Genomic DNA, 13,652 nt, shown 5'->3' with positions numbered 1-13,652 from the left:
TATTCGATGATTTAAAAAAAACAAACTTCATTTGGCTTTCTCTTCCTAATCAAATCAGAGATGTGATTTAATTACATTCTGAAGTATGAAACAGAAAGGGAATCCTACTTTCCTACAAATCCTGCAAAGTATATTAAAAGATCAGACAGGAATGACTTCTGCACAAAGAAAATAAGGTTCGCTTAACATGCTTGCTTCTCCCTAGTCTCAACAAACAAGCCAATAAAAAGCATTTTTTTAGTCCTAACACTGGCTCCACAAGTTCTATTTATTAGGATTACCTTTCTTGAAGTTAACCTGTCAATGTAAGATATTCACCTCTTCTTTGAAGAGCAGGCTGTTCGTTCTCTGGAAACCGGAGTTATATTGTTATCTGAAGTGTCAGAGCAAAGAACTTCAAAGGGAGACAGCTGCAGAACATATCTTCACGGCTCCTTGATCTCTGGATTGGAGTGTGTACATATACTTCTAAATTGTCTAAAGGGAAATTTAGAGTTTACTTTTGGAATGTTTAAAGGTAATTTGTTCTGATAAAGGTGAAATGGGGAGACTGTTATTCTAAGAGATAGTATCCATTTAATGTGGCTAAATGCCAGCATGTTAAACTTCAACCCAAACTTATTTTGACAAGTTTTTGTTAAACATATATTATTATATGGAAAGCATATAATAGTACATTTATCAAAGCATACTTTTCATTTGGAGATTAATGCTAAAATGTGTAAGGATGAAATGATAGGATGTCTGGATTTACGGCAAAATAATAAGGGAGGAAAAAATTAGATGGGGGTATGGATAGGATGGAACTGACCATTGGCAGATAGTTGCTTGGATTAACATAATAGCTGCATGGTGGTTTAATAGGCTATTACCTACTTTTGGTATCTTCAAATTTCCAAATAAAAAATAAAAAATTAACATTACTAATAAAAAAGCTACATTTAAAAACCACTGTTTATGCCCAAATGAAAAAGGAACTATTTCTAAAATTCCTTGGTATCTGGAAACTAGACCACATTTTTCATTTGATGTAATATTTTATATACATGATGATTAGGAACCTGCACCAATCCACAAAAACCTAAAAATTTTAATTTTACATCTAATCACTATCGTGTAGCTCAGTTTTGGATTTTAAAATCTTTTGTGGGCTGGCCTGGGCATCTAACATCTCCATATAATGTTATTTTCATGTGCTGATATATTCCCCAGAACTGAGAAAGGAAATTTAGCTATACACAATACATGTCTTCCAAACTCTCACCGATCAGTCTGGCCCCGTGATCATATGCTACAAGGTATTGTCCAATTCCACCCAATCTTTGAATGAAAGGGAATGCTATTATAAATGACCAGACAATGTGCATAAACGGAGAATGCCCAAAGCAAACCAGGATATAACAGCCATCTCTATAAGGTGAACACTTTTATGTTCTTAGGCTGAAAGAGCTCATGTGTTATAGAAACTTAATTGGTTTTCTAGTTATACAACACTGTTGCTTTAAAAATAAAAACTGAGAACTGTAAAATTCTAAATTGATCTTTTAAACCACAAACTGTAAAATATTACAGATTTTTCCTTCTCTTCTTATAAAAATTCCTACAGATTATATTTGGTGGCTAAAATAATTCTACACGTTCTGGACAATTTTCCACATTTTAGTCAAATTAAAAATTATTTGTATAATAGACTAATTTCAAGTCTTTTCTACTTTTAAACAATAACCTATCTCACTCAGGACTTGCTGGAGAGCATCTGACATATGGCAAGGACTAAACTAAGTCAGAAAGTTAAATTAAATTATAAAACTCAATGTCATATTTCCTCTATATTAGTCAAGAAGGGCCAGATTACACTATGGGAGCAAATGAGCCCTGAAATATCGGTGACTCATGGCAGAAAATATTTCCTCTTCACTTAGTACTCAGAATATTTTCTTTCTATTTCACTTCAGTTATAGCTCCTTTATAAGCAGAGTCTTGGGACTCCTTGGGGCTCTGCCACCTCAGTACAACTCGTGGGCATTTTTCTTTATAATGAATATTGATCTTCATGATTATTATTATTATTTTAGTATAAAATATTTTTTGATGTAGTGTTTCATGATTTAGTTTGTGTATAAAACTTGATGACTTCTGATCACATTCATTAGCCAGAACTATTATAGGATGCCACCTAATTTCTAGAGCTAAGAAATCCCCACTTTCTTTGTACTCTAGAGGAGAAAAGTGAAATGGGATTTGGTAAACAGAAGTGTGACCTTCACAGAGCCATAGGAGGTTTTCAACCAAATGAGGGGCTCTTCCTATGCTTTCTCTATTCAAAGTAGTGCGGCTGTTATGTTCACTGCCCCCCAACGCAGCAGGATGATGTCCAAAATACCGTAAGTGAAATAAATGATTTGCAGAGGAAAGGCTTTGCACAAATGTCTTTAGGAACACACCCTGATAGCAGGATTCATGAAATTATTCTAAACAAAATGCTTCAAATTACAATTAAATCTTTCTTTCGAGTATTCTACTTAGAGGTGGGCAAAAAGTTCATCACTATTCACTCTAAAACAAAACAAAACAAAACAAAAACCTTTACATTTTGAAAAACAGTACCACTCAATCTTTTGGGGGGAAACATTTCAAACAGTCACTTAATATTTGCTCATTATCAACCTGAGGGTAAAAGAAAAAAGGTTTTCCAATCTATGATTTGCTATATTAACTGTATTCAATTAAAATAATAGAGGACTAATGTGGAGAAAAGAGTATTTAAAGATCTAAAGATATGATTATTTGAGAGAATTTTGGGTAATGACTTGGATGGAAAGATAACTACCTCCCATATATTTAAGTAGTGATGTGAATCATTATTGAATGATAATTAAAAGACTCAATCTACCATTTATGCATAAGGAATTGTGAGCGAACCATCTTTGGAGCTCTAATTTTGGAATTTTCTCCAATATTTATAATGTAATACAGGAAAGCCATTTAAATTCTTTTCTAGCTTTACAATATCCTTATTAATGAAAATCATATTCTCTTTTCCACAATGCATTAAAGAAAGACTATATTTAGTGGATAAAATTGAACTAATAAGGTAGGAACTTGAATTTAAAGTTAGCTTTTTTCTTTAAATTCTTTTTTCTTTATTCTAAGGACTACATAATTGGCAGTCCATACAACTCTAAATGCCTGTGCCCCACAACTTCTTCCTGAGAAAGTGACTTCAGGCAATACTTTTCCTATTAGCTAATCTTGTGCCACATGACCTTGGCCTGAAGAGCAGAAATTAGTGCTCAAGGCAAAGATGACTATGTATTCAGGTAATAATGTAATTTATCATCCTAATTAGGAAAATTCTAGAGTAAAATGGGGACCTATTATTAATTTCACCTGGAAACAGCCAAAAACTTTGATCTTTTCCCTTGAGCTTTTTAGGTATAAACTGCCTCCAAAGGGATCCAACCAGCTTTATGGAAATGTAGTCTGAGACTGCCCATAAAGGATGATCTATGTAACATTACAACAAATCAACTCAACCAGTTCTTCTCTCTTGAAAGTATAAATAAGTCATGCCAAAAAAGACAAGCAGGGGCTAACTTCCAAGTGCTCTGTGTTGGCAGGAAGTTACCAGAGCTGTTGGCCCTGGAAACCCGCTGAATCCTGAAGAAAGGAGCTGTTTTGTCCCTCCATGAGGCTGCTATATACTCAACCTTGGAAGTACTGAAGCAGTCTCCCGATTTACCTCTCTTCCCTGGTTATCCTTATCATGAACTTCCATCACCTAATATTACCTGAAAGCATCTCCTCCTTGCAATGTTAATATGCAACACAATGCAGACTGCCATGATCATTGGAATTTCAGTGCTCTGGAAATGGGTAGGTGATACGGTAAGAAAGATGAGGAACCAGGTCACCATCACCTTTGGGTTAAAGATTAGGCTTCTAATAAAGCTAGAAAATCAAGCGGGTATTACTAATAAATTTAGATGCTTAGGTAAATGTATTCATTTGACTATTATCCAATTCTTAAACAATTCCCACAACCAGAGCAAGTAATATTTTACCAGACATCATACTGTTAGGACTAACCAGTAATTCCACAATGGCTTAAAAACAGGATAGAAAGTGAGAATTTAGAAATAGAAAGTAAAGTATTTTAAAGTGTGGAATATGAGAAAACAGAATTCTTCTGAAAGTTTTGTAAGTAATCCAAATGTGCTTAAATATTGACCCAAGATTGTCGATTGAAACTTTTAGAACAAAGATTTGATCTACTGCCATCTAGTGGAAATTTAATTTCTATTTATTGATTAGCTGCTGAGAAAATCTAAAGCAAAAACAAAAACAAAAAATAAGTCTAATTTCAAATCCTACAGAACCTAAGTGATTATCTACTCATGGCTTCAGTCTCATGGAGCTCTGAGACTGTCATCAAGACAAGGGCACCACCTGAAGTGCAGGAGGGGGCAGAAAGCTAAGGCTCTGAGGTCCCACCCCTAATCCAACCAGGGCAGTTGCAATACATATTCTAAATGTTGAGCTACTGACTCAATTTCATTTGAAGAAAGGATTTCACTTTGAAAAAGAAAAAAATAATGTCAGATAAGACGTTATCTGACCCCATGTCTATCATTCTATAAACTGATATACCAATAAACATTGTTTTTTTTTAATTTATTTTATTTATTTGTCAGAGAGAGAGAGAGCACAAGCAGGGGGAGTGGCAGGCAGAAAGAGAAGCAGGCTCCCCACTGAGCAGGGAGCCCGATGCAGGGCTCTATCCTAGGACCCTGGGACCATGACCTGGGCCGAAGGCAGATGCTTAAGCGACTGAGCCACACAGGCGTCCCAAACATTGGTTTTCTAACATCACACAAATGGCTAGTGGCATCTTTTGATTCCTGTTCTCATTCAAATAATCTTGGATAACTTCAAGTCTAGTAGACTTCAAGTCAGGTGGTCTTGTTCAATAGCACCAAGAGCTTATTTCATTTAAAAAAGAGATTATTTCCTTGATCCTTATTTAAAATAATCTGACTTTACTATCTTCCTTGTATTATTAGAAACATGCATCGGTATAGAATCTCAAAGTAAATCAACGGAAATGAGATCATAGCTGTAACCTGTAATTATATCATGTCAAATACACATTTAGAATTAGTCTTGAACTCCCTCAAAATAATAATGAAAATGTAACTTCTGAGGGATATTTTCTCTCCTCTCCTTTAGAGTCACTTAATTTTAATGGTGAAAGAGACATCACAACTCATTTAATAAAAGTATCATTTTTTAAATTATTTTATGTTTTATAAAGTGTAAAACTGGGGCACCTGGGTGGCTCAGTTGCTTAAGCACCTGACTCCTAATTTCAGTTCAGGTCATGATCTCGGGGTTGTGAGATCGAGCCCTACGATGGGCTCCACACTCAGTGCACAGTCTGCTTGGGATTCTTTCTCCCTCTACCTCTGCTTCTCCTCCCACTTGCACACACATATGCTTCCTCTTTCTCTCTAAATAAATAAATAAATTATTTAAAAAAAAAAAAGGCCTTAAACTATCAACTCTCTGGCCTTCGGAGAAGTCACACTACTAGTCCCAAGTTAGTTTGAGTGTATCTCCAGCTTTCCTGTCCTCTCATTCAGCAATAGGATGGATGAATGAGAAAGAACAAACAGGTCTATGGCAGGTGGTGGTGGTTGTTTTGTCTGTTAATGATCGGGGAGTGTTGGGGATTTTTGAGTTCTGGGAGGAAAGAGTTGGTTGAAGGGAGATGATACAGGAGAAAAAAGGATCATCAGTGAAGTAAGTTCCTTGAGGATTTAAGAGAAAATATAATCCAAAATGCATGTGGAAGAGATGCTACTCTCCAGGAATGCGATTGGGTATCCAAATCTAGAATAGCGTTGTCACTTTGATATATCTCACTTGAATTTGACACAAACAAATATTTTTATCAAATGACATTGAAGTTTTCTATTATATGTGTATCCTATTTAATCTCGTTATAATTTGTAAATTTGTGATTCAAAAATCTAGGGTTTTTTCCCTATATCTATCTTATAAGAGGGATAAGATACCTCCTTCATCTTTAATACAAATGTACATCCCTCATATAATACCACATAATATTATGTGTCTTTTAGCGTTTAAAAGTAAGATATACAATTGCTAATAAGGTGAAACTTCAATATTATTCAAAAGATGTGTATATTTTTAAATAGAGTTTATGTAACCATGGTAACATATAGAGTAAGTTAACTAGACATTTTCATTTTCTTCTATATCCTTCCTAAATTTTTCAAATGTATAATAAAGTATCACTTGTATAATCAGAATTCTTTCTAAAAAGCAACATTTAAAAAAAAATCTTGGTTCTTTTTCTGAGTCTGCTACAAAATATTCTGTGAACTTAGGCAAGTCAAATACAATTTCTTCTCCATACTTCCTGTGCCCATTTGAAAAATAAGGAAATGAAACTGGATCATTTTATTCTATTTCAAATGTTAAATGGTTCTGATTTTATGATACGATTATTCTCATTTTGAATAAGGATGTCTATTTGGTATATAAATTGCTGATTATTTCTTTTATGTCCATAAGTCAATAAAATTTTAAAATATTCATGGGCTTTATAAAGAGCTAAATAACAAGAGAAGATGCTTTTCCAAAGAGAGAAATCATTTGAGAAGCTCCGGGGTACATTTTTAAAAAGATGAATTATATATGTTGGTAGAAAATGACAAAAACCCATCCCTCCCAGTAAGGAAAAATAAAAGTTTTCAAAGACAAATGAAGTAATAAGTTTTCCACATGCCCTTACATATTGACTAGAACACGGAAGATATCAAGACTAGCAGGAATTGGATTTTCTGCATTTCTTCTTTATTAAATTGTCACATAAAAGTCATGAGCAAGTGGCACCATCAACTCCAGGAGGGCCTAAGATGTCAGGTAAGCTATTAAGTGAAAGAAAAAATAAGGTACCCAGTAGGAATTTATGGTCTGAAATTACCTCCATCATGGAACCCTCTTATTAGGAATGGGCCTCTGGGCGCCTGGGTGGCTCAGTTGGTTAAGCGACTGCCTTCGGCTCAGGTCATGATCCTGGAGTCCCGGGATCAAGTCCCACATTGGGCTCCCTGCTCAGCAGGGAGTCTGCTTCTCCCTCTGACCCTCTTCCCTCTCGTGCTCTCTCTCTCTCTCATTCTCTCTCTCTCAAATAAATAAATAAAATCTTTAAGAAAAAAAAAATGGGCCAGGTTTTAAATAATGCTTTCCATTTCTCAAAACAATCTGTATAAGAGAGCAAAACCTCATCAATGTAACTTAATAAATAAATATTATTACTATATAAAGGAATACTAGAACAAAACTTCATGAAAGCATAGGATTTTGTCTATTTGCTTTACTGCTATGTCCTTTGCTGCTTATAGCAGATTGGCACAAAGATAGTGCTTAAACAATATTTGTCAAAAGAATTAACATTCTGGACTCCTTCCTGATTTTAATAGAGACCAGCATACTAATGAAATCTGATGTTCAAATGAGAGAGTTTAATTCAGCAATTACTCATTGAGTGTCTAACACATGTTAACAAAATTACCTATCACTATTGCAACCATACTTTCAAAACCAAAACTCAATTTGCATGGTCTGCCAAGTACAAATAACCTTATGAAGACAACAAATTAGAACATCTGTTGTTGAAAATAAATTCAGGAGTTAACTTTATATTATAGAGTAGCCACATAATTTCTAACCTAAGATGGGTCACTATGGAAAATGAAAGGGGGCATCTTCAATATTTACCCTGGGCTATCATGCCTTAACTAGAAGTGTCCCTGGGGAAACAGTCTGTACGGTTTCTTTAATAAACTCCAAGTAAAGTCTGTACCTCGTGAAAACGTGTGTTTCTACAGTGCTAAAAACTCAGTCAGTCAATTCTAGAAAATCAATTATTAAATAACAAAGGTAAAAAATTAAACTTAATGAAATTTGAAAGAATCTGAGACCATCAGGGCTAGAACGGTAAAGATAAAGTTTAACTCCATTGCAAAATGAACTTTTAAGAACTGAAAAACTAAGTAGATCCGAGTACACAATGACACTGACATCCAAGATTATTTTTGGTGATGTTTAATAGAATGTTAGCGAATTGCTGTTTAAAAGGACAAGAGGGCCCAGGAGTTATTAAAAGACAGCATTGCTATAAGATACCCCAAACAGGATGTGTAATTTCTTTGTTTTTTATACACACAGTTTAAGCAATAACTACACCTACAAGGTATCATGACAAAGTTCATCTAATAGCCAAACCCATTATTGACACCATGAAAAAAAACATAAAAAGAGCCTGAAGGAAGTAGTAACAAACCTTAATAGATAAGATGGAATTATAAAACATCACAAAATTGGCACACGGGAGTTCAAATATGATACTGCATATGGAATATCATCTGTTCACCTTAATGGTACTCCTGACAATTTGTCGCATCTAAAAATCTATATGCCTTTGAACATACCTCCAATTCAATCATTGGAAACCCTTCCTGATTCTCTTCTCTATTCAAATATGTTAACATCCCCTAAGAAAGAAACAGAGAGACACAGTGACAGAAAGAGACAGTCAGACACACACACACACACACGCACACACACACAGAGAGTTTCTTATACTTTTGTAAATGCACCAATCTTCAGTCTCAGTCATCATTCCCAGATTAAGATAAGAAAACAATCTGATTTAATTAAATTGCATTAACAATCCCCCCAATTCAGTCAAATTAATGGGAGCTTTTATTTGAAATGTAAACAAAAGCAATCTTATTCTCTAATCTAGAACACAGGGGCGCCTGGGTGGCTCAGTTGTTTAAGTCTAATCTAGAACACATAATACAAGAGATTGTCTCCTCAGAGCTGGCATTTTATTGAAATCATACTGCTCTTATTGACATTTAAGCACACACTTGAACAGGCTTTGTGAAGTCTACAGAAGAGAGAGAAAACATTACTCCACAGGTCTTACTTCACCTGCACAACCTACTCTTCTTGGTAGTCATTATAATTATCCCTATTTTATAATAAGAAAAGTGAGGCTTAGAGAATTTACACAGGGTTCTAAATAGATTAGAATCAATTTTTTTCTTCCTGAGCATAATAGAGATTGCTATAGGAAAATCCATGTGTATCAATTACCTGATTGATGAACATTAGACATTTGGACTGTGAGTTAAGCTAATGGACAGAATGCCACTGATTAGGAAGCTATCCATTGGTCATTCTAGGGTATCATGATCTGAAATATTAGCTCCACCACAGAGCTCTGAAAAAAATAAAAATAAGTGGTTTCATGCATATTTACATATGTCTTAGGACTTTTTTCTCCTGACACATCCAACTAGTAAGGGAGGGAAAAGTGGAATCAAGGAACGAAATATTATTAACTGCCTGTAATTATAAAATCATACCAGTATAATTAAAAGAGGATACAGTTTTTAAAAAAACTTTTAAAATGAAACCAATATTTGATGAGATAAACCTGATAATTATATTAAAACCATAGTTTGATAACTTGGCCAAATAAAAGAAAAACTGACAGAATAGGTAGAGTCAATAAACAAAGTATTTATATAAGCATGAACATATCCGTTATAGCACTGAACAATACCATCTTAATATTTACACACACACACACAAACACAATCACACTCCCCAACTACATTTTACACTCTGAAGAAGAGAGACCATGAATTTGCCTATCCTTAAACTATCATCCTTTGCAAAAATGCACAGAATCCTCAACTCTTGTAAGGTAGGTACTATTACACAGATGATAAAATTGAGACACAGAGAAATTATTGTACTTGGCCAAGGTTATGTATGTAGTAAGTAATGGAGCCTAGTTTCAGGACCAGGCATATGGCCAGAGATTCCTGTGCTCCTAACCTCTTCTGTATGGCCCCACAGAGTTAAGTGATCATTAAATAATAACTGACATAGTTTCCCTTATTATTAGCTCTGGTTCTCATTGTGTAAAAATAAACATTCTGAAAATAAGTACACCTTAAATATGTTACTAATGAGGCATTATCTTGGTAGCTTCAGAAAGCAATGAGAAAATCCACTACGTTGACCTTCATTCTTGCCCACAAAGAGAAAAATTGTTAGTAACATGAAGTAAAGGAATCTTAGGAGGAAAAAAATTATCAACTGTTGAACACAGAAGAGGATAATGGAGGGCACAGGTGAAATCACAGCGTGACCCTGGAAACAGCTAATGAGTCTGTAGACCATATCAATGGGCCTTGTGTCTTCAGAGCACAGAGATGGCATTGCTTCAGCCTGCATTCGCTAGACCTTCTAATGAGAGCATTCTCTTGAGTTCTATGTGTCAAGATCATAGAAGAACCACAGATAAAGTGAAGTAAACTCAAATGAGAATCACAGGGCTCAAACCTATTGCTTTTCTAGGATTTTTGAGGAGAGGAGTCCATAAATTACGTGACAAGACTAAACACTTTAATTATATACTAATATATATTGGTATGTAGCATTTCCATAACAAACATCAAAAATAATGTCGAACTGAAGTTCAAGAGGCTAGGTCTATTGCCTGAAGTTTCTAACATGTGTAAGTGCATGACATGTTTGAGAAAGAAATAGAAAATTGAGGAAGAGACTGGAAAAGGATTCATCCAGAAAGGGACGAAATTAACCACACTTCTGTTTTCTGTTTTCTCCTTTGCCTTCACTAAATTAAACCAATTCTGTTAAATTCCACAACTTGTTGACTCTATCACTTAGGCCTGACTACTAGGTAAACACTAGAAAATCTAACATTAGGCATGGGATTTTTAGTAAATAGTGGCTGCAAGTTTCTTCTCTTTTAGCATCCCGTGGGTTGCAGTGGGTTGGACACAAAATGTGTAACCAGGACTGAGGAAGCGGAGATGCCTCAAATATCTGGATGGTCAGGATCTAGTGACACTAAGTGACATTCTGCAATTGCCAAATCAATAGGTACTAATTTTCTCATAAAATAGGTGACATATTTAATAATATATCTAGAGGAAAGAGGAAACGGAAACATTTAGCTTAATAATCATTTTTAGTAATTCAGACTTATGAGGGCATTTTAATAAAACCATGACCTTCCATTTATATGGTACTTAACTATTCTGAAATTGCTTTTGTATGCATTACCTTAAGTGGTCTGCGTTGTTGCATAAATACAAAAACATAAGGAAAATATTAATCTAGGTCAATAGCTTTGAAACAAATTTAAAAAATACTATATGCATATCTAACAGAATGAACCAGAGAAACTCTTTATGGATGTAGAATAAGAAAAAATGTTCTGTTCCCACAGCCAAATGGCAAGATCACATGTAGTGATTATTCAACTTGGGTGCAATGCTTAAGAATATGGGTTCTCAAGTCAGAATCTTTGCTTTGAATCCCAGTTTTGCTGCGCTTTAGTCATGTGACTTTGACAAGTTGCTTAACTTTTCTGAAACTCTGTTTTCTCATCTGTAAAATAAAGAAAATACCAAAAGACTGATTTAAGAATTAAATGAAATAATGCCTGCACGGTCCATAGTGTAGCATATGGCATGTAACTCATCCCCATAATCCATATCATTTTGTTTTTCCTCATGCCAGCAACCTGAGCAGTGCCACTGTTCAGTAACAGTAAGACACGTGATCATCAATGTCATGAAAATATTCATTGAGCTCCTAAATATACTTGATTATAGCTCTTGACGTTGAGCATGTTTGAAGGTTTAAGTAGGAAGAATTGCTTGAATATGAAAACTGTGTAGATCAATTTCATGTTTCTTTGCCATCCTACAAATAAGTGATTCTCAATCACAGACCTCATAGTTTTATTGTACAAGCACAGGTCCCAATATTTACTCCTGCTTTTCTAATTCAAGAGTTCATTTTGGAATAGGAATCATATGATCATCCTATAAAAACTCTCAACATAAAGGGGATTGTCCCATTAGTTTTTTCGTACTTATCACTACTTTAATAAGTTTAGCAAAGACAACAATATTCAAATGCAAATGGCTTTCAGTTACCATGTCTCAAACCATGACGCAAAGTAACATTTTTCTTTAACTAAGATGATCCATATTTACTCAATTACTCTCTGAGTTCTTAAATATGTCCATACATATTCTGTCTGAACAGAAGGAGCTGAACAGACTCCTTTTATTTTTCCTGTCTTTGAGAAACATTTGTTCCTTAAGAGGGCACAATTCATCTCATATGAGATTCAGAATTCTATTTTTAAATACTGGGATGAAAAGAAATACCCTCATTGAGATACCTGAAGATTTCAGCAGGACAAAAGGAGAAAGAAAAAAAAAGAAAGAAAAGGTCAGTAAATAATAGCTCAATTCATCAGTTAAAAAAAAAAAACAAAATAAGGTATAAACTGGCCCTTCCCAAACCTTATTTAACCAGTCCTGTAATTTAAGATACAATATTCATGTTAATTGAATTCAAAGCCACTGCAAAGTGAACCCAGATATGAGGTTTCCATTTTTCTCCATCAAAACCAAAATTATTTTAGGGAATACTAACATAAATGGTGATTTATTAGTAGTTGATTACATTCTTGTAGGGTAGTAGAAAAAATACACCTCAATAAGTTTCAGTCTCCTTGTTTTCAACCATAAAATACTATATACTCACAGTGAATTACAGTGAATGTAATTTATGTTAGCACCATAAAATTGTATAATCTTATCTAGCTGATTTTAGAAGTACAGATTATTTAGTGGAGTGGAAAGAATATTGAACCAGTCATTCTGAATTCTGGATACCAGTCTCAGCTGTTCCGAGGAACTTGATAGAACATAGTCTTGGGCAAGATACTTTTCATCTCTAAGACTTGTGTAAAACATGGAGTTCAGACTAGATAATATCCAGTGCTAAAATTTCTGTTTTCCCATATATAAAAAGTAAAGATGTATATATTTTCTGTTTACTTCATTCCCATCTCATAACATGCACTGGGCAAAGAGTTTGAAATAGGATCTTAAAATTCTAAGCACAACTTGCAAACATCTTAATGAGAATATCATTGTTTGCAAAGAAATTAATCTCTACTTAACAGTAGTACAGTAGCCAAAAGTATAAACAAAAATGAGCAGCATAAAACCAAAACCATATTTTGGCATTATCAGATTATACCAGGTGCATCTAGAAATACACTCTTAAAAGACTGTTGTGCTAGTTTATGGATTAAAAATACATATCTTAATTATAACACTAAGAATAAGACTCAGGATTCTATATTCCCTGATTTATTATGCTTTATAGAGCATTTCAACACCCAACATTAATTGCTTACTTCCTCCAAGTAATTAATTCTTCCATATCATTAACAGTAGAGCTTGATACTATGATTTGCTTATCACGGCTGCTTTGGCAATTTATTTACATCCATTTCACTTACGTTTTAGTTTGAAAACATCAAACCAAGTTGGCTTAATCTCATATCTGATAAATTGGGAATTTACAATTCCCTATCATTGGTTATTTAAGAAAAATAATGCAGCAACCATTTATTCTGAGCTTTATAATGTAGGACCCGTGCAATGAAAGGCATAACACTGATAAGGCAAAACTGACATCAGCCG

The 13,652-nt window shown here is 34.3% G+C and overlaps 1 protein-coding gene across 1 annotated transcript in view; it reads right to left on the bottom strand.

The window, feature by feature from the left end:
- Positions 1–202: 202 nt before the first annotated feature.
- LOC113915863 overlaps positions 203–13,652 on the bottom strand; it is a 60,776-nt gene continuing 47,326 nt past the window's right edge. The window contains exon 5 of the mRNA XM_027581783.1: positions 203–477. Within this exon, the coding sequence (XP_027437584.1) occupies positions 362–477 (116 nt within the window). The 3' untranslated portion in view covers positions 203–361. The remainder of the gene's footprint in view (positions 478–13,652) is intronic.

Source organism: Zalophus californianus, chromosome 1 (genome assembly GCF_009762305.2).
Source record: "Zalophus californianus isolate mZalCal1 chromosome 1, mZalCal1.pri.v2, whole genome shotgun sequence".
Lineage (NCBI taxonomy): Eukaryota > Metazoa > Chordata > Mammalia > Carnivora > Otariidae > Zalophus > Zalophus californianus.
Note: the sequence above shows the minus strand (reverse complement) of the source record. Positions and strands in the feature narration are given on the sequence as shown.